General features: G+C 50.4%; 1 protein-coding gene across 3 annotated transcripts in view; it reads right to left on the bottom strand.

The window, feature by feature from the left end:
• The window catches only part of PTPRA (protein tyrosine phosphatase receptor type A), a 132,461-nt gene extending 110,453 nt beyond the window's left edge, over nt 1-22,008 (bottom strand). For all 3 annotated transcript variants that reach the window (XM_075499486.1, XM_075499488.1, XM_075499487.1), the window contains exon 1: nt 21,537-22,008. In XM_075499486.1, coding sequence (XP_075355601.1) covers nt 21,537-21,644 — 108 coding nt within the window. In that variant the 5' untranslated portion in view covers nt 21,645-22,008. The remainder of the gene's footprint in view (nt 1-21,536) is intronic.
• Between the last annotated feature and the right edge of the window lie 154 nt (nt 22,009-22,162).

A 22,162-nucleotide genomic window follows, 5' to 3' on the forward strand; every position in this document is an offset into this window, starting at 1 on the left:
CCTGCTCCTTTCCTCCACTGCACACAGACTGGGAACCCCATGGCCTCTTTGATCGCTTCCATCCCCACAATAATTATTCGAATGTTTAGCTTCTTGATTTTGGCAGAAACTCTCTTAAAAGCCCAATCAAGAACAATTAAATGCAAGAATTAAGTGAAATAAGGTGCCAATAAGGTTTGGTGTCTGCCGCTCTTCCCTTAAGTGGGATGGAAGATCAAGTGCTCAGCATACAGGCTCCTGAGAAAACCTACAAAGGGAGATACCCTCAGAAGAGATGCAAAAAGCCTTTTTCTTAATAGAAACCATCTAGAACTTGCCAATAAGAAAAGCTGATTCCTGCAAGACCAGCGAGATGGAGCCCTGGCTTCAGCTCCCACTTGGGCTCAGCACTTCAAATCCACTTCCCATGCGCCAGGGAGAGCAGCCTAGTCAGCCCATGGTCTTTCTGGTCCTTCCCTGATGATGCTACGATGCTAAGCAGCCAAATATGCAAGTCACTACACCAGAAAGTACATAGCGTAGCGATTAATGGACTTACCTAGGAGGGAAGTTCTGCCCATGGTCCTCTTTCTCAGAACTTTTTATGTGTTTTATATTAGCTATTCATCGGACTTGAGAAACCCCCAAGCGCTCACACTGCACGCACTGCTGAGAAGAGGGACCAGGGCACAACTCCTTCCCTTTTATGTTCGAGCATTAAATCGTGCGCTCTTCCGCATGGGCGCTCAGCCTTGAGCGGCAAGGAGGGATGCAGCACTTGTGCTTCAAACAGCCAGACAGCGCTGCAGGTTTCCTGCCAATGATCAAAGGAACGGCAACCTAACACCCAGACCAGAAGCATCTCGAGGAGCTTCCAGTGTTGGCTGCCCAAAGAGCCTATGTTCCTGGGATCACAGTTGTGATCTTATTTTAATTTTTTTTTTTCCTTTTAAGAACATAGGTCTTCAAAAATTGCCTCTTACTCAAAGGCTCACAGCTGTATGACAATCACATTCAGATTCAAAGTTTTCTACTCATTCATGAATTCAAAAGTAACACTAAGCAGATGCACCATTAAGTCCAGTTTCCTTATTTTTGAGAACAAGTACAATTATCCCCAACTTCACAGACACAAGATGCTCCTAGAGAAGTGACTTGTTAAACAGTGAGATGACAGAGGCAGCAACAAAAGCCCACTCACCCTACCACTGGTCTCATGCCTTGCAAAATAATTGCCTTCCCACCCAGAACTAAAGGTTACAATTACAGTGAGAATGAGTCAAGCCGGAAAGACTTATTTAAAAAAAGGGAAAAAAATGGAAAGTTTTAATGAAAACATGCAGGCAATTCTAAGAGAGGAGAGAGGCCTGGTTTTGCATTGCACCTTGTTTGCTCATGCTTTGTCTCAGTTACCAACCACAAATTAAAAACTTTTGTTAAAACTTTGCTCGTCTGGTACCTTTAATACTTAGTCACTAGAAATGAACATCTGTTTTGCTTTGAGGCTTTCAGCAGTGACTCAATGTTATCTACAGTTTTGGACCGCTGAAGGTTAGTATTCCTCAGGTTTTTTTCCCCCGCCCCTAGCAACAGGGCTGCGTGCTTTCAGAAGGAGGAACCACAATACCAAATCCTGTTACAAAATCATTCAAGTTTGACACGAGGAGGAAGCACAGGACTCAGAGAGATTTCATCCTCAGCTGGAAACAAACCAGCTGAGATCTCTCCCAGCGCATACCTGTGCCCGATAGCTCTCTAGGATCAAGACACCATCGTGATGCATGGCTTTCAGGCTCTGGAGAAGCAGCAATCTCCTGCTGTGTTTACAGTAAGCCCGATAAACACGCCGCAATTAAAATGACTCCAGTAGCGCTCTCAGCATGTGCATCCCTCAGAGCCTGAAAGCAATCCCAAAGGTTTATCTGCGACTTAACCTCCGCTGCCTTCAGGCACGGCAGATAGCTCAGCATCACGTATCTTCATCAGCAGTGAAGTGCTCGAGGTAGACGCATAGCTTTAGAAAGAGGATGCAGCAGCAGGAAATATCCCTGCACCGAGGGACCCAATTAACTTGGTGATATAAGACACCAGCATCCTATTAACACGGTAGACGCTGTGCATGCACAAAGGCAATGCCACGCCTGGGAAAAGGACTTCAAGGACAACATACGCTGCGTGTATGTGCAAGGGAAGAGCCTGGACACGGTCATCATCTGTCCTGCTGTCAGGGAAGGGATCTGTGCCGTATCCAAGCCAGCTGACAAACTGACCATTAACTGCCATTTCCTGCCTATTTGTGCAGGGCCGATCCTGCGGCTCATTCAGTGAATGAGTATTTTCCCCGGAAGAGCAGTAGACATAAAGCAAATCTATAGACCTCCCCTTTACCTCGCCAAACGGCAGCTGTAAAACAGACCCATGCGGCTGAAGGGCGGGTACGCAGGCACAGGTTGGCTTTTCGGGGTTTCGCCGCCTCCCACATCAGACGTGGTTTCGCCATCTCCCACATCAGACATGGGCATGCCACACTCGAAGGGTTTTACAATCCACTTCACCCTCACATACAGATAAGGGCACTGCCATTGAGGATACAGATACTAACGCGCTGGGGGACAGAGATCCAAAGGGGAATCTGGGGAAACCTCTATTCCCGGCTCCCAGCTGAGCACTTTAACCTCCAAAAGGTTTTTCCCTCCTTCAGTAAAATCTTAAAAGTTAGTGTGCATAGTTACAGCCTGAGACTGCCTGAATGAGCACGACAGACCATATCTAAGATCCGTTTAATTCAATACCTCCAACAGCAACCAGCAGCAGGTCTAGGAAGCAAGGTCAGACCCGCACCAGCACGTACCATTTTCTCCCCAGAACACTTCCCAGTCTCCAGCACACACTGTTTCTGACCAGGGATCTCTACGCTTTCCTTCCATGAGTTTATCCAGTCAGTTTTTCACTCCGTGTAAGTTTTTAAGGATCCTATGGCAAGTAGCAGCATAGCTTAACACATGGGGTGGAAGTGTTTACAAACACCGAGAGCGTGCAGGGGGAGGATGTGCTACCAGGAGAGTACCATCAACTCCAAAGATTACAAAGCTACCAGAACAGTACCATCAACTCCAAAAACTATGACACTCACAGCTCACAAAGCTCCGCTGAGTTCTCACCCCCAAGTTTTTATGGCGTTAATATCGACTACGACAAACAAGCATTGCCATGCAAGTCTTAAAGATTCAAACTGTGCTCCTCATTAGTATCTCTGCAGGCAAAGAAGCAGAAGAACTGGTTTGGAAAGAGAAAAGGAAAGAAAATACCGATGACTCCGATAACATGTCTAATTAATAAAGCATAAACTAGACGGGCTGGTTCAGTCTGTGCGTCCCATCTGCTTTGACTTCAGTCGGGATGGTTCCCATCTCCACAAGTGCCAGTTTCCATAATCCCACGTGCTGACAAGCCAAAGACGTGCCTCCAGCACCCGGGCACATACGCTCTTCTACGGCATTACCGCACATCCTTGCGTTCTTCTCTTAGGAAGAAGGGATGAACGATGAAAAATATGAGTGCCCAGTATGCAAAGGATGGTCCTGAGATACCAAGGCTGTGTTTCGTCCTTGGGATAGAAGAGTTTGGTATGAGTTTGCCATCACTTCGTAGTCACCGGTCCTCCGTGGCCTCTAGGTAGGTACTTATCTACCTTTAAAGCCTTAACCTCGTAACAGCTAACATCTTTTATTCTGTTGCACTTTAAGTGACTTTGCAATCAACTTGCATGAAGTTCTATAGTGTAAAAGTTGATTTATAAAGATTTATTTGTGGAGCGACGAGGCAAGCTCCCTACAGTCATCAGTTAAGAGTTACGATACCAGAAGTTCAGGTTCAGAGAAGGTCTTGCTCTCTCCATGTTTCTGGTCCTCCTTTTGGGAACAATAAGCAGAGAAGACACATACCGTAGAGTCCCAACAACGGGAAACATCTAGACACTCTCGCAAACATGCGCCCTGGCCCTAAAAGCTTGAAAGAAAGGAAAAGGCAAGTAACAAAAGCGAGGGGAACACCTCCATCACTCCGAGGAGGTTAGCGGCAGAGCCAAGGACAGGATGTGGGAGATGGAGAAGCACATCAAGTGTCTGTGGCACCCTGACGAAGCAACCTCCGTGACTTAAAATGAAATGGAGAAGAGGTCAGTAGGAGGTGCAGCCAGTGTAACGTAGGGATTTCAGCCAGCGTACCATGAAAAATGCATATGAGCTCAGCAAAGCGGCAGGTCTTCACATACACAAAGCACCACTCCTGCTCCCCCTGGGAAACGGGAGCAGGGGGAAGATGGTTGTATCCCATTGCTGGTTTTAAAGAGGATTTCTCCTAAGTTACTAAATCTGTGAGAAGTTTTGAGACTTAGCTGCCAGGGACAGCCAGCAGAGAACACAAGGAGCAGAAAACTTGCCCCTGTCAAACCGAGGCAACCGCACAGAGCACTTTTTCCTCTTTCTCTGTAGTTTAGCACATTGGAAATATCTGCAGGCAGCAGGACGGAGGCAAGAGCTGTTCCTACAGCCATGCACAGGCCTCCAGAACAACAGGAAACGGGTGGTCAAGCGGTGCTGATAGTCCTGGTGCTTTCACTGCACTAACGCTCAATTGAGGACAGGCTGACTCATTCACCCCAGTTAAAAACCCAAACACCAACACCAGTCAGTCTGCTACAGATGGGAGTTCTTTTTTTTTTCAGGTTGCATTGTTACAGGTAGATTTCACGCAAATGGAATCCTTTCAAGGAGGTTAAATCCTTCAGAGGCAGAGAGGAGGCTACAGTCAATTCCAGACAAGCTTCTCCTGTATCACTTCATGCACGCCCAAAGTGCCTGTTGGCATCTGCGCCTGAACAAACCAGCAAGAATCAGACCCTGAAAAGATAGTCTATTATATTCTTTATGCAATACGAGGGAAGAAGAACGGGACTGAATAAGCAATGTCCTATTGGGAAAGTCCACGCCACACCTACGATTACATACGAGAAAGAAATCAGCCTAGTGTTCAAGTCAGCCAAACAGGGAATGCCAAACCTTTTTTAAAGGAAAACCTCGAGTAATTCGGATGTAAACAAGCTCATGTGCACCTGGGATACTAAGTCCCCTTCGCTGTCTTTGTACTAAAGAGCTCTACAGGTCTGAACTGCAGAGGGGGCTGGCTAGAGGAAGGACCGGGGAGGATCTGCCATCGCAGAAGCATCCCTAGCCCAAGCCACTGAGCTCCAGGTGTGACTTCCCACAGCTCTGGAGATATCTGACCCCTGCGGTTCACTCCGGCTCTGCTCCCGTCTCCACACCCCTCAAAATTCAACAGCATTAAGCAGTGGGGAGCTTCTGTTTGTAAATCACGGTTGCTACACCGAGGATCGTCATACATCGCAACTGCAATGTCAAAGGAACAACAAAGCGGTGGTGGTGAAATCCTACGGCACAGATTTGTTCTCCAGACTTCTCTCTTAAAGCTAAATGCAGACAGTGGATGTCAGTGGCTGGAACTTCATCCCAAGAAGGTCAACTAACACAGGAAGCCTTGGCCGCACTGGAATAGTCAAGATCTTGGGCAGAATACTTAAAAGCAAGCAGCTTAAAAGCAAACCAAGGAACTGGTTACTTAGGAATAGAGCTAACTCAGGTATATGCACAAAATAAAAGGCAGAAGAGCAGTTTAACTGGAACTTGCTGACTATGCGGAGGTGGTACGGGGGGGCAATGGAGATCGGGGCAGCAGCCAGAGCTTTGGAATAGGCACAGAAACAAGTTTCCACGGGAGCATGTTTCTTTAAAGTCAGATGTATTAGATCATCTTGTCCCCTAGAGAAAGTTGTTTCCTAATGTTTTGCCCAGACCAATTTCAAATGTCAAAAGCAATGGTTGGGTTTGTTGGTTTTGTTGGGGTTTTTTTTGTTTTGTTTTTTTTTTTTTAAAGTACCTTGAGTCCCCACAGAGCCAGTTGAGGATGAGAATTTTAGACGCTGTTCTGTCTTTCACATTACAAATGCAATTACCGCTGCAGCCTGATTACAGTATCTCCTGTCATACAGATTCTGCAAGAGGCTGAAAGAACAGCTTGCCTTTCAAACAGAGTTAGAAAAATTAATACGAGTCCTTTCGTGCTCAGTGGTCACGTGCCAATGAAATTTAAGGCAGGCATGTGCAGTCTCTAAGGGATTCTCTAAGAGCATCCCTCAGAGAAAGCTATTCATACTGTTTTCAAAAAAAGGACACGATGAAAAGCCCTTGCAAAGTACTTATCCTGAAATACGGGCTACTCTCAAAATAGTCTTGTTCCTCTTGCTTTTCAATCCTTCCATCCAGTTAATGAAGAAAAATCTTCACTACAAGAAGGAGATTTTTAGATGCATGCGGCGGTTTGGGTATGGACAGTCTTGCCTTACCTGGATGCAAGAGATGTAGGATCAATCAAAGTAATGGATCACACAATTAACGTTAAAGTTAGTTCGACTTCTCTTCCCAGACATGAAGGCAGTGAGAATCTTGGATTTAGCTCTTGGATAACTGTAAGTGGAAATTAGCACTACAAGCTGGAAACATCTGGATATAGATAGTTAAACAAGATAGTATCGTCGGGTCACATCTGTTTTCCACATTTTCATTTCAGCCTAGCGAAAGACAAGAGTCAGGCAGTCAGGGCACCAGCTGGAGATGGGAGAAGTTCGGCGGTGGGTTACTTGGGGTCCTCTGAGCTGCATGGTCACGCAGGCCACTGCCACCAGGCGAGAGCTCCCTTCTCCTCCACCTCCCCACCCCAGGCATTCCCACAGCCGCCCGTGCCAGGCTCTGCGTCAGCCACGGCGGGCCAACTCGCCTTGCTAACCTGCCAAAATGTCAGCTGGGACAGGGTGCCATGCCGGGGAGAGCAGTTTTACGCCAAGGTAAGCAAGCTGAGCTGCCTCACCCGATCCTCAGATGTGGTCCAACACGTGCAGAAAGGAGGGAACAGAAAAATAAACTCTCCAACCCTCCTACATCTTACATCAGCTCACCTCTGCCACATAATAACTAATTAACTCTTCACACCTTAATTCCCTTTCGACACTGGGGCGATAGCCCTCCCTGCTCAACCAGGTACTAATGAGCCAATACTGCTGTGCCTGAGCCCCAGAGAACAGCTAATTTTGACGAGACAGGGCTCGACCCCCAGTTATTAAGCAGTAAGCGGGAATATTAAGTGCAAATATTAATGGTGAAATAGGCACAGCTGGCAGCAAGGTTAAAGGGAGGTTATAGGACGGGACTAAACCACTGAGTTCAGCTAATAGCACATGCCTGGCTATCAAAGATGACAAGGTTTAGCAGCTTATTATTAATAATGAATCCTCTGCAGGATGTTTTCTGCTAGGAAAAAGCAAAAGCGTTGCTTTTTCAGCTGCCCATTACCTAAAGTGAGCTGAATGAGCCCCACTTTGGAGGCAATAAATCCCTCTTGGATCAGGCAGTGGGCAACTCAAGTGGGAAGCAGTCAGCATCATTAGACACATCATATCTATTCTCCAAGCAAGAGACATCAGGCTTAGAGTATTTCAAAAGCTGGCACTTCTCAACAAGCATGGAAGCACCAACTCCTCCTTTTATTTCACATCTCTCCCCTTTTCCCTGGGGACAGCAGGCAGCCGGGTCTGACACAACAGGAATACCCCAGTCCCTCCCTGGGCACAAAATCTGTGAGCAAGGCAGGCCTCGATAAAGGGGAGTAGGATGGCGAGTGAAGGAAAGATCATGGAAGAGAGCTCACAGAAGACAGGAGGAATATTAAAGAGTTTAAACTCTGAAGCCAGGAAAGACTTAACAAATAGGCATCTTTGTGCTTGAAGATGCTAAGAAACAACCCTGCCCAGAGGAAAGAAAAACTACAAGTGGAAGAATTAAGTGGCAAGCGCTTGATATAAGTGTGATTTTGTCAACAGAGACAATTTATGGAATAGGTTTGTAAAAGCAAAGGAGGACGGGGAGAAAAGGGCAGCACGGGTACTGCCAGGCTTTCTGCCTGCAAGCACCTTATTCGAAGATCATCTTTCGATTCTTGGCTGTGGAGATGGAGGGGCAGGATCCAAGAACAGCTCACAGCGGGGAGATGAAAATGGATGAAAACAGCTTCTCAGTGTCTCACTCCGGTACTGCAGGATGGATCTACAGCGAGATTTCGGCGTGACCCCGCACTGCTGGTCTTGGCAGCCCTTGCCTGCTTGCTGAGGGCAGGGCAGAGGGAGAGGTGGACCTCCTGCCACCGCCTGCGCTGGGTCTGCTTCCACAGCACCGCAACCATATACGCGTTGGACTGCTCCAGCCTGGAGGAGCGAGCATGCAAGGACGCCTGTGAGAAGAACCACAGCAAAGCCTGGGAGCTACCCTGCACAAAGCCAAATGCTGCACAAAGACTGACATAAGCCAAGCTTCCGAGGCACCTGTTCAACATCGCTGGGCTCTGAGCAAAGAGAAGGTTCAGCAGACATAAGAAGGTTTTTCTGAAGTCATCTATTTTTGTTGCTTCCAAAATTTATACCTCTACAAGCTCACTGTCTCCATCTGGCACATATGCAGTCCTGGAATTCAAGACATGGTGATGCTGTATGCCAGGGCACGGTGGAGAAGGGAGGGTTTGGCAGCTGGGGGACAGGACAGAAGGAGGAGGCAACCCAAAAAGCAAGCCATGAATTTAGCTCCAGAACAGGATGGACCAAACCTGCGCTCAGAAATAAATTCAAGTGGCTCTTATTAGCAAGAACAGATTTAAGCACCACATACATATTCAGCTCCTCTCCCCCATACCATCACTTCCCCACGTTCTCCAGTCCTTGTGCTTCTTCCCAGAGGTAGATCCAAGTGCCTCTGCAACCTGGGCACAGCTCAGAGCTTGTATTCGGGTCAGATCCAGGATAGAAGCAACCTTGAGAACATCTGAAGGGAGAACGTAGTTCAAATGCTTTGAAAGCTTTGGAGCATTTTCTTCAATGTTTTGACTGCTTCAAAGTAGAATTAGGTCCCAGCTTCCAAAAATATATGAAGTAAAGCCATCATCAATGAGAAAAATTGATTCTAACATAACATCCAACACTACGGTTTGACGAGTCATTTGTAACTGCACATCAAGTCACCACAGATAAATTGGGGCAGTCAGAGACGCTTGAGAACTGGCTGAAGAACATTGAAGAGCTACAACAGAGTCACTGGAAGAGCTTCATTCGAGAGGGTCACAAAAGACCTTCATATCTTTGACAAAAGCCACTATTACCTGAGAGCTGGCCCAAAGATGGAAGGTGGTAGCCCAAGTCCAAATGATGGGTTCATGCCACAGGAGGTGTCAGAGGCCATGCTGCCTCCCAAGGCTTGATGCAGCATTAGTTCTCCAAAAGCCTCCAAAAAACCCACCAAAACTGAATGAACCCAGTGGCTGAACTTTGATTCCCCCCAGACCAGAGGCTGTAGCACCTTTGGAGGGCAGCAGAAGGGAAGTCTATGTCCCTGCTGCTCATGGTGCATCTGCTCAGCCCCTGAAACAAGGCGTCAACCCTACAGCCAAGTTCAGCACTTTCATCTTAAAAAAAAAAATATAAAAAACAACTTCTCCAATTCCTTGCCATGCTGCACAGAAACACACGATGAAGAATCACAGGGGAAAGCAAACCCACGAGTGCAGCTCAGCGTCTGCTCCGGTCCCCAGCCCTCCAGCATCCCTCTTCCCAAGGGCTGGGATGGGGAACAGCGCAGGCCCTTGGCCCTTGGGAAGGGGCTGCCAACGGCACCGCTCTAACAAGATCTCGGGGGAAACACATCCTCTGCCTGCACAAAACAGTCCTGCAGCCTGCTTCTCATGCTGGAAACTGGTACCTAGATGCCAGAGGCAAACTGCTACCGGTCCTTTGGATCAAAGGACAGGAGGAAAACCCTCTTACAATGCCGCAGCCTGAAGCCCATCTCCCCTGTACTGGAGGCTTTGCCACGCTGCAGATTCTCACCATCAGAAATGCTGGTGCAGGGAGATAGACAGGCAGGAACGTCTCAGGCCGCAGGGAGATCAGAACTGAAAAGAGGCTTTTTCTTAAACCTTTTATGCTGCCTTATCCCGGTCTCAAACTGCAGGAGGGACACAAAGGACTGAGCTCTGGATGCCAGGTGCTCACTCGGGAGGCTAACCTCTTCAAGCGTCAAGTCAAAGCATCCCAAAGGAACCGAGCTGCAATTTGTCATCTAAACAGCAAAATAATCCTCCTGCAAATGCCCTGTACCAACAGGCCAGTCGTGTGAGTGAAGACAAAGCTCAAGCAATGCTTTCAAAGATCTGTAACGATTACTGTAAGAGGCAAAATGGGGGGGGGGAAAAAAAAAAAGGTAGAAGCAGCAGCCTTCTTCCTTCCCTCAGGCTTGGGATCTGCTGCCGGCAGGGTTTCTGGCAGGGCTGGGAGCCTGCCTGCACTCTGGCATCGGAGTGGGGACACCGCATACACTGCCACAACCATCTGGGGGGCGGGAAACAGATGAAGTGACATGGAAAGTGCTGGCTGTAGGATGGGACCAGTCACAGCCGCGATGAGCGTGGCAGAGGTATCCTGAGACAACCTTTCCGTGTTGGACTGCAAACTGGGGAAAAACATCCATGCACCCACACAAGCTGGCTACTGCGCTACCGCCCCTGTCCTTCATTAATTAATTACTTGCGTTTCTGTGACTACATCACCTTAATGAAGCAGCAGGGGAAGAAAATTTCAACACCAAATATAAAGAGGCAATCTCAGCTGGCCAGCAATACCTTCTCCAACGCAAGCGGATGGCATGTCAGCAGACAGGGCTCCACGCACCTAAATTCCCTTAAATCTGCATCACATTTCTCAACCTATGGGGCACTGAATGGCCCCAAACGAAATCCCTCGTACACACACTGCAACACCCTCCCTGTGCTAATGGCTGTGCAGGAAGCTGCACTGTGAGTCCCATTACAGGAGGAATCCTTAAACGCTGCAAAACACGATTTTAAAGATTCTCTCCCAAACTGAGCCAAACTGTCAGTGGGTGAGATCCCCATCTCCACACCCAGGCACCAACAGGCAGGAACTTGTTGCAGGCAGCAGAGCCAGCTTAAACAGATTAAACTACAAGTTTGGTCTTTCAGTCCGCCACGCTGCCTGAAGGCTGCGTGTCCAGGGATCAGTCACCTTTAACGAAGCCACCACCACCAAGCCAGGCACTGCCTCGCTGGGACCTCAGCGGCCAGCCCTCCTCCCCTCGCAGCAGCTAGGAGAGGCTTGCACCGCTGCATCTTTCCACAGCAGCTAAATACACTCATCTCCAAAGATCCCATGTCAGCAACTCTAAATCCGCTCTGCAAAAATAAAATCATTCCAAATAATCCATACAAAAGCAGCTGAGCAAGTACTGAGCAACTGCAAAGTCCTCGGCTTCCTAAAAACAGTCATGATCTTGCAGTAACTTAAAAAACAAAACAAAACAAAAAAACAACCAAAAAAACCCACTGAATAGGTCAATTCCTGGGCTTGGATGCTGAGGAGCTCAGCTTTCCCGTCACCGCTGAGGCTGCTTCGCTGCCCAGGAGCCCTGGCTGAAGTTTCCACCTAGCTATCATCAGACCTGCGTGGCTCGTCTCTGAAGCACTTTTTCCCCCCCAGGACTTTCCACCTCTCCCATGCACGTGTGCACAGACTTCTTCGTTCTCTGTCCACCAGTCAAATAAGCACAGTTTTCAGTAAAAATTCAGTTTCTCAACCTTAAAGTTCAAAAGGAGGGGTTGTTTAGGGGCTGAGCTTCTTGGCTTTGCTCCAGGGGGTTGGAGAAGGAATGGAAATGGATGTTTTCAGATACCCTCATTACGTGCTGAGTAATTATTTGGTAAAGGCAGGCTGCAAACTCTGGCAGCATCATGCCTACAATTGCTCTTACACTTGTGACTGAACCATTTTCAAACCTGATGAGCAGAAACAAGATGGGCGGATGCATGAACAGCTTCTTTCAAGTTTGCAGCAAACAAGAGCCATGAATCTCCTACCAGCTGCCAGGCTTGTGTCCCACAGGAGCCAAAGAACCCTCTTCTGCAAGATGCCGAGCGTCCTCAGACTCCCTCGATCTACATGGGAACGGAGACCAAGCAGCACCTGGCAAGATCAGGTCCAGTCAACTGGTTCAACTAACGCCGACTTAAGGTTTCCACCGAAAACGCCAACCTCTCTGCTGGGCAGATGCGCTGTAGGGAATGCTGCAGCTTTGGAAGAGGGCTTGCAGGGAATGATGCCAGGGCTGCAGCACCTCCACGGAGAAACCACTGCCCTTCCTAACAGCACGTGCCTGCTCTCGAGCCTGCTGACAGCTCACCATGCCCTCTTCCCGGAGGAGCATCACAGCGTTAGGCAACGGGGCAGCATCAGGTGCTCCATCCCACACTGCTCACTCAGCTGTACAAGAGAGAAAATAAGGACAGAGGGCTCCTTGGGTTCCTCTTTTCTTGCCACAAACAGGCCGAGATCCAGCTAAGGGGATATTCTTTCAAAGCAGCTCCCTGCATTTCACAATTTATCTCCATGTTTCTACACGAAGAGGGCAACATATGGGAAGTTACGTAAACTCAAACACCCCCCACAGAATATGCTGTATCCTGGCAAAAAGACAACTACCTCCGCACAGGCACTGAACTCAGTTTAACAAATTTCAGGGAAGGCAAAGAGTAAATCCCTGACCGAAGGGCACGAACTCCTGCTCAGCAGTGACCGAGAGGGATGGAGACACTTTGGTGACCCTCCAAGCCATCTTTACACGCTGATGGACCCAGGGTGGAAAACGCTCACACAGCCGCCGGGTTTGCCAGCCTCTCTGGAGCCTCAGCTGAGGAGGGGACAGCAGAGCCGCTCTTCCTCTACACGCTAGAGGAGACAAGCAAGAGGAGATGTTCTTCAAGACTGGGTTGCATGGACAGACAAGGCTCCGAGCTGCCCATCCCATGCCTCCTTCAATCATGTTTTAAGATATTAGAAAGGAGGATCGTGCAGTATTTAAGTTACCTCCCAGGAGAGCAGAAATTCATCTTAACCCTTCCAAAGCTGCCTTTGTATGTCAGCTAGCCCGTGCCTCAGCTTCCCTTTGTAACAATACCTCCTTTATGCATTTTATTCGTTTGGACGTTGGATTCTGGGAGGCCAGACCTGCCTGCTCAGCACAGCGAGAGCTGAAATACAGCCCCAGAGCAGGCACTGCTGCAACGCAGACAAATGGCTGGGTCACAGATTTCACCCCCAGGTATCTACCGGAGTGAAAAAATAACTCGTACACAACCACTGCAGATGAAGCCAGGTATAGAAAAGATGATGGGTGAGTTGGCTGAATATTTTTCCTAAAAAACAGTGCTACATAAGAGATTCTCCCATGGTCCAACGGGAAATGTCTGTAGCCTGCTCTAGATGAGCTCGCCAACCTGTGCAGACTTTCAGAGCCCAGTGGAGGACTGAAATGCAAATCCACCCATTACACAGCAATCTGCATACACTAAATTTCTCAAAGGGTTAAAATGATGGAAAAAAATAGGGATCAACAAATTAAGCTCTTGGAGGCCACTGCCCAGTAGAAAGATTTTGAAGGACCGAGTGAAGCAGAACCAAAAAGTAGTAAAACCTTGTTCACAAAACTGCGAAGTAAAACCATGCTAGCCATGGCTTCCCATTTCTCTTCCATATGCTCCTAGATAACCTTAGAAAATAATTTAACCTCTTTAATCCCAGTCACAGTCTTCCAGCTAGCCGAGTACCTAAAAACAAGCTGCTGCCATTGAGTCGACCAAAGATCCCGCCTGGCATTCCCACCCTGCCACCAGAATGAGAATGAAAATTCTACACGGCGACTGGGATTAAAAACATCTCTCTGTCTGTAGCCAAATAGGTTTAAAGTCTCCTCAAGAGAAAATCTTGAGGATTATCCATGCTTTCCAATTTATTATTCATTTCTAACTCATCTCCGTTCATCTCTAATTCATCATTCAGGTCTAGCATGGATGGCATTAGTGTCCTCTAGGAGACAGACATGAAGCTGCAGCATTTGGGCTGCTGCAGACAGACTAAGGCACTGCCCTTCCACTCGAGCAATGCAGAGAAACAAGGGAAGACTAAGTTTGTACTTCCAGTTAGAGACTAACTAAATATGTACACGCACAGCTGAGAGCAGGCCTAAAGTTACACTTCTGAGCCTTCATACTCAAGAGTGGCCAGTTTGCAAGAGTGAAATCCAGAGGCTCTGAGGTATACCACGTGTTAAGCAACACTGGAAAACACATGTGAATATATTTATTTTCAGGCTTCTCGAAAATATCCATAAGAGCTTTGCTTCTGGAACAAAAGTGAGATGATTAGCTGCTGGCATGATAAAATATTATTCAAATTGTAAAGCAGCAGGAAAGTTTTGCATGCTGTCCTGCCACACACTATCATGAGAAAAATTTATGGTACCTCAAAACTTTCAGGTTGAGAGCCAGGATAACCCCCTGCTCCATGCACAGTGCCTGGAACAAGAGGCTGCCCTTTCCCAGAGCACTGCTGGAATCTTTATAAACCACTAAAATGCTTTTTTTTTTTTTTTAAAAAAAAAAGCAAATCCTGTTCTTCATATTTCTCCTCTTAGTAAGATTTACTTACTTGAGAGTTTCTGCCTTTTAGAAAACTCTAACAGCATCGTGACTGTAATATCTGTCCCTTCTGCCCCCCGGGTTTAGCCGAGTCTCCCAGGGCACTTTCCCACCAGCAGCCAGACACGAGCTGCCTTCCCAGCTTTTCTTCCGCTAGCCTGTTTCACTGCCTAGGCAGGTCACTTCTTCCTCCGTCTCCGTTTCTCCTCCTGTCCCTGGTCAGGGGCTGGGTCTGCCCAGCGCGTAGCAGAGTCTTCTGTGGATGGAGTAAGCACAGCTATGGCCAATATCTCCCTACGTTAAGTGGACTGACCTCCAGGTCAATGCAGGTCCTCCCTTTCCCTTTTTTTTTTTTTTTTCCAAATAGAGTAAACAGAGAACCTTCCCCAGATTTGTCAAGACCTCTCTTGAGACCACACCATCAGTTATCACTTCAGTGCTCACCTGAAAGCTCACAAGGACAAGACAGCTATTTCAAAGGGTGAAGTAAGAGATGCTCAACTGGGAGCAAGCAGGACTTCAAGCTGGTTGCAACGCACGTTGAGGCCAGGAACAGATTTCCCGGCTGCAGAACACTCTCTGACACGTACCATGACGTAATTTATTAACACAAAATGGTAACATCAGCCCTTAGCCAGCCGCAATTTGTGAATGAAATCCCCAGAGTATGAATTGAAACACCAACTCTGAAAACGCAGGGTCGCAAGCAAGGGATGGACGCCACACAGTCCTAGAGATTAAAGGAGGATTTGCTTCTCAGTTTGCAAGTACCACAGAGATCACCACAACGGCTGAACCACTCAGTTGCAGGTATTATCAGCATTCCTGAGGGTAGCAATGCTTCAGAAAAGCCCCAGAGCTGCCTAGTCCATCCCATTCACATCATCTCTCATCACTGCTCTTCCTACCACCTGGTCAACCAAAGTTAAAGATGAGCCTGCATGAGCACACCAGACGGTACACTAAAAATAACAGACACAGAACATGACATGCTGGATGCACAGAAGACAAGTGAGGATGGTTGGGTATCCTTTTTGGAGAAACCCTCTACAAGCTGCCTTCTGGTCAGAAGATCCCCAGCTTCTTGGAGGAGAGGACCTGAGCACAGACCCAGGGAGACATCCTGCCTTCAGCAGTTAAACCAGAAATGTCTGCTGCTCTCTGCAGCCCTGGAGCAAGGTCACCGCCGACGGGGTGGAGACCAGACTGAGCTAAACCCCTGGGTTTTAGATCATCAGAACAATCGTAACTCTGAGAGGTTATTTCGAAACATCAGGCGTGATATGGGAAGGCAGTCATCCCAAGGGGGAGCTGGTTCAGCCACAGAGCAATCCAGCGTTGATTGATTCACTGCTCATACCTGAATCAAGGTTTCCTGTCACCTATTACTTAACTCGGATGCACAAAACCTACAAGCTCGAACACGTCAAACTCTGTTTTTAAGGCTGGTATGCTGCCGCAGCACCTCTGCGATCCGTCTCTAACACGCTTTTATCGATCTAGCTTGGAGCGTCAAACAGCGTTTTGGACCCCCAAGTTATGAATACAGGTCTTAAAACGCCCCGTCTAACCCCGCAGGCAGGTAGCATCCACCAGCCAAGGTTTCTAGCGGTCAGGTATCCAGACACTGGGAAGCCCGTCTCGCTCGCAGCACGTCTCCTGCCAGCTGGGATTTCCAGGCTAGACATCTCCCATTTCCACCGCCTCCGGGACTCAGCCTGAAGAGACATTCACGCAGCACTCTGGAAAACGAGGACATGGCCTCAGTGCTCACCACCCCCGCCAGCAGAATACGATGAACCTACCAGCGCCGAGGAAGGCGGCTGCGAGACGGGCAGAGGCCATCCCGCCTGCAGTACCTTCGCGCTGTAATTACAGAATCACAGAATCATATAGGTTGGAAAAGACCTTTAAGATCATCAAGTCCAACCATAAACGTAACACTGCCAAAACCACCACTACACCATGTCTCTAAGTACCTCATCCAAACGTCCTTTAAATACCTCCAGGGATGGCGACTCAACCACTTCCCTGGGCAGCCTGTTCCAATGCTTGATAACCCTCTCGGTGAAGAAAAATTTCCTAATATCCAGTCTAAACCTCCCCTGGCACAACTTGAGGCCATTTCCTCTTGTCCTATCACTTGTTACCTGGGAGAAGAGACCGACCCCCACCTCTCTACAACCTCCTTTCAGGCAGTTGGAGAGAGCGATGAGGTCTCCCCTCAGCCTCCTTTTCTCCAGGCTAAACAGTCCCAGCTCCCAGGTAAAAATTAATCTCGTGCTTCCCAGGTAAACGCCGGGGAAGCCAGGAAGGATGCCTGCACCTCCTTTTCTTCAAACATGCGGGGATCTGGGAGAGGGAAGGAATTTGGCTGGCTTCCCTTCGCTGCGCAAAGGGAGGGAGAACAGGGATGTCTTCCCGGAAGGACCAGAAAATAGCCGCTGCTCGAGTTAGACTGTTAGGCAGGATGTGGAAGTCCTCGTTATGGCAATAAAAAGGTCTCAAGTACTTGGCCGAGGCACCAGGAACACACCAACACGCCAGACCAGCTCAGAAGCAGCTTTTCACATCAGCGCAGTGAGAACATTTTTGTTTATTTGCTCCTCAGTGTTAGCCAAGAAGGAAGGAGGCGGTGGTCCGTTCCCCCTCACCACAGATGTCCGCAGCTCCCTTCAGCAGCAGAAGGCTGAATATTGGTGACACCTACATCTCCTGCTCCCTCCCACCAACCCGAGGTGTTTGGTCTCACGTACAGGTTTTAATTTTGCTTTAGAGGAGGGATGGCATGGACTCACCCAGGAGAGGCAGAGGTTATGCTCTTGTCTACTCTTCTGAAGTCGGAGAACTCTTGTTTTCCATCCCAGGTCCAAATTAGTAGTAATTATTCCATGCAAAATGGAGTTGCTTCAACAGGAAGGAATTAGGACAACAAATTATTCTGCAATAAAGAGGACTCGCTGCCTAAGCAAGCGATCCATTTGCACATGGAATAAAAGGGGTATTCTCCCACACATGTTTTGGGGTAAAAGCAGCACCCACTCCATTTTTAAAAAAAACTTCTAACCTCCACGCCTGTTACAGTAGCCACCAGGATTTCCTACATGACCAACAGGCCAAAACCCAACCCACATTCAGTTGTTTCAACTTCCACCATCAAAACTGCAGCCACCATAAACACAGCAGTACTGTGTGTGTAACCACAGCAAAAATGGGTTTGATGGCCACGCCTGATGCTTTCAGTTTATGTGAGTTTTGACTCTGGGCAGGGCAGGAAGGGGGAGGCAAGCACGTACCCTCCTGCAACCTAAAGCGGGGTTTCCCAAGACAAAGACACAACCCTCAAATTTAGAAGAACCCCAGTAGTCCCACCAGAGTCACAATGAGACCTCCACCTCCCACCTCCGCTTCCCAACCTCAAACCAGCTCAACGCTGACCCACAGGACACGCACAGCCCCACCGACCGCAGTCGTACAGTGCACGGTCAGATTTAGTCCCGCAGGACAGGCGGCAGCAGAGATGGATTATTTGTGTGCCCTGACGTGTCCCCCACCATCACCTCCTCCCTGCATAAATGCAGCGGCACCCAACCCTGAGGGGCGGCCCTCGCCTTGCTCTGCTACAAAACACCTTACCCTGAAAAAAAAAAAAAAACAAAAACAAAAAACAAACCACGTGGGTCAATGTGGGAAGCAGCACCGCTGTCACAAGGGTTTCCAGGACCATGCTGGAGGCACGGATGAAATTCAAGGTCTCCTGAAGACATCAGCCAGAGAAAAGTGTGAATGAGGCAGCTCGGGGCTTGTGGCTGGGCAGACGTATGCGACAGTGATGGCGTCCACGGAGCCCAAGACACGGTTCCCGTGAGCTTTGGCTACAAACATAAGTTTCAAGCACTGCCAGCTACTATGGCTTGCAGTACCGCCACGGGAGTTGTATCAGAGAAAAAGGGTTTCCAGTGTTTTTTTGTGGGTTTAATGAGAAGAGAACACTTGTGATGAAAGCCACTCTACCCACTTACAAAAGCTAGGGACATCAGGAAGAACAGGATCAGGCCAGCCTCCAGCGATATCCAGGACCAGCTGCTCCCGAGGAAGATGCAAGAAATCATTCCGGACAGTTCGGGAATCACTTGCTTATCGGTAAATCTCTTCCTAAGCCCTTCAGATAGTGATTAAGCACAATGGTTCATAGCCCATATATTAAATATTAATCCTTCCTAATGTGACTGCCGATGTTCCGGTTATCCGAATCAGATAACCGCACACCCCCAACAGCCTATTCCTTTTCCACCCCAAACCACGTAAACACAACGTACAAAACCCAGCAGTATTTTGCGATCCAGCTAGAGGAGAGCTGGCGATATTCTCCTCAGCCTCCAAGCCTGGAAGCAGAACAGCTGGATCTCACCAAAAGCAGGAGGGAAAGAGTTAAGAGCAGGGAGATGAATCAGCCCACTGCTATAAGCACGGACATTTCCTACCTCTTCGCTCTAGTGTTTCTTCCTGTCCGCAGGCTTCGGAGATGCTTACGGACCTGGTCGCATTGAAATGATTTCCACTGCGACAGGAAAGCCCAGGGATTTGTTTTATTTCAAGAGGAAAATGAGATTTGTGAATGAGACCAGAAAGCGGCCGTGAGGGCAGACCTCCTTCCCATGCAACACCAAGAATAAAGCACCAGCCAGCAGCTTGTGTGTCTGCTGTGCTACTCCTGACTCTACGGAAGCATACGGGCGCTCTGTTCTACCCGAAATAACCCACCCCACACTCCCCAGTGTTTCGAGGCATCACGCAGACCACGACCGTGCAACCGTGGCTCAGCACTGCCTCACCCAAAGCAGTTAGGGCAGACCCGCGGGCCGAGCACGGCAGAGGTCACGCAACCTGCGCCCTTCCCGCTGGATCGGGATCTGCCGTCCTGCTGCAAACACAGAGGGCTGGAGGAGAACAGACGTAGGTCGTCGTCGGGAGGAGACGGGGAGAGAGGGAATTCAAACTACTCTTCCACAAGGATGTTGATGTTGGACTTAGACCAATATCACGGATCCGCACAAAGCATTAGTTATTTGAGAGTGACATTTCAGAAAAGCAGAGCTGTGTATCCTATTAGCTTGAAAACAATACAGCCGCACCAACGCCAGGACAGCAATGCCCCTGGAAACGGGAAACATCTATTTTCAGCACCTCCCCGTGTCCCCCCCACTGCTTTAACAAACTGTTTCTATAAAGATCAGGCAAATGCCCTGGAGCTTCCCACAGATACCCCCCAAAAAGCTCTCCAACGGGGACAGAGAGGAACACGGAGAAGGAGAAGGCGGCAGCGTCCATTTTCTGCCCGGCGAAAAGTCTCTCTCGCGTAGCACCCCCAGGTCCCAGCGAAGCTGTGGTCCGTGCCCCCCCAAAACATCCTGGCTCTTCACCTTGGCCACAGCAGAAGTCACCAGGGGAGCTGGAAGCACCGTGACCATCCCCAGGGTACCGTTCCTCGTCCCAGAGCCCCGCATCAAGCTAGTTTCCCAACCTCACCGGGGGAATAACAGCATGAGTTTGCATCTGATTCTTGACGGAGAGAGACATAAATCCTCCCGGTAAACCCGGCAGCTCCCTGCATCGGCTGCAGCCACCCCGTGCACCTCCTTCCCTGCCATCGGCTGCTGCAGCAACAGGAATTAAAATAAAGAAGGATGAAAAACTCCGGCTGGGGCTGCAGTTTTATTTGCCTGCACCCCTTTCATTTCTACAAATCTTTGTACAGGAGAGGAAAAATCCCTAAATATCTTCAAAGCATCCCGCATGCTCGCAGCAAGCTCCCCCCAGCCAGAGACGGGCAGAGAAGGGATGACTAATTTTTTTAGCGTAATACGCTGTGGAGACAGTCCTGCGAACAAGCAAAGTAAATTCCTGAGGCTCTCGGCAAGGACCCCGCCACTCCTTGCGAAACTTCCCAGCTGGAACCTTGCAGCCGAAAAGGCAGAAAACATCGTTTTTCCCTCCTCCAGCAAACAGGGGCTGGGATTCCTTTCACGACAGTATTTGGATTTTAATGTCAGTCCATATTTAGCAGGAGGGAAAAAAGCCTCCCTTCCTTCCTGTCACATTTTCCACCCTCGATGACATCCAAGATCAGAAATAAGCAAGCGCTGGCCGAGGAGGGAGGACGCATCCACCCGAGCGTGGGAGAGCCAGGAGCGTGGCGACCTGTACGTTCCCATTTGGGATACGCGGAGACACCGGTGAGGAGGGGACGCAGCCCTCGGACCTCGCGGCGAAGAGGGGTGTCCCCTCCAACGCTCCGGCTTGGAGCATCTCCCCGAGGGACAGCACAGGGTGGGAGCCAGGCCGTGAGCCTACAAGGCTGGCGTACCCCTCCCGAGAAGAAGCCTTACGTCCCCAGCACAGGCCGAGAGCCGCCGAGGAGGCTGTGGGTCAGGCCGAGCACGGCCGGTGTGTTGCTCGCTCACGGGGGGCCCAGTGCCGGACCCCCGGCGTCCTGCGCGCCGGTGTCCACGGAGCCCGGCGATCCTGCGGCAGGGAGAGGCGAGCCGTGGCGTGGCTGGACATCGTGGGGCCTGACTGCTGCCCGGCGACGGGTGGCAGAGAGGGGGGTCCCCAGCTGGGACCCCCCTGGCCGCCCCTACGGGTGCGGGGCGGGAGGGGGCCGTGGGCCACTGCAGACGCGCGTGTGGAAGTTCACACGCCCACTCCGCCGTTCCCTTTTTATTATTATTAAAAAAATAAACCCCACGGGGCGGGGGAGGTGGCTGAGGCGGGCCCCACGCAGAGGCCGCGGACACGCGTGGGTGCCGCCCGGAGAGGCCCCGCCGGGCGCCCCCGCGTCGCCATAACAACCCCGGGCCCATCCCCGCCGCCTCCCCCCCCGCCGGGCGGTCGCTCACCTGCGGCGCGGCGGGCGGCGCCGGGCCGGGCCCGCTCCTTCTCCCTCGCTGGCTCTCGCCACCGCCCAACGGCTCCGGTGCGACGCCGCGGCGGGCGGCCGCGACCATGGACGCCGCGCCGGGGGAGGGCGCGGGGGGTCGGGGGAAAGAAGGGGAAGGGAAGGGAAGGAAGGGCGGGGGGGAGGCACCGCCGCCCCTCAGCGCCCCGCCGCGGGGCTGCCGGCCCTCAGCGGCGTCCCCGCAGCCGCCCGCCCGCTCCTGCCGCCGCCGCCGCCGTCGCTGCCGCCATGGTGCGGCTCCATGCAGGGCGCGCTCCGCTGACAGGGCCGGGGCGGGGCGAAGGGGGCGGGGCGAGGGGCGGGGCGATGCGGCCACAGCGGGATCCCTCCGCCAGGTGCCCGGGGAACGTTCCCGTCACGGTGCTGCCGCCTGCCGGTGCGGGAGGCGGCCCCGTCCCGCCGCCACGGGGTGACGGCCGCGATCGGCCCCGCGGCCCCGGGCCCGCCCCGCCGTCCGGATCCGACCCCGGGGAGGAGAGGGCGGGCACTTCCCCCCTCCCCTTCCTCACAGCGCTTGTCTATCACCGCGACGGGCGTAGGCGGCGGCCAATCAGCGGCGGCGACGCG

Source organism: Mycteria americana, chromosome 4, assembly GCF_035582795.1.
Source record: "Mycteria americana isolate JAX WOST 10 ecotype Jacksonville Zoo and Gardens chromosome 4, USCA_MyAme_1.0, whole genome shotgun sequence".
Taxonomy (NCBI): Eukaryota; Metazoa; Chordata; class Aves; order Ciconiiformes; family Ciconiidae; genus Mycteria; species Mycteria americana.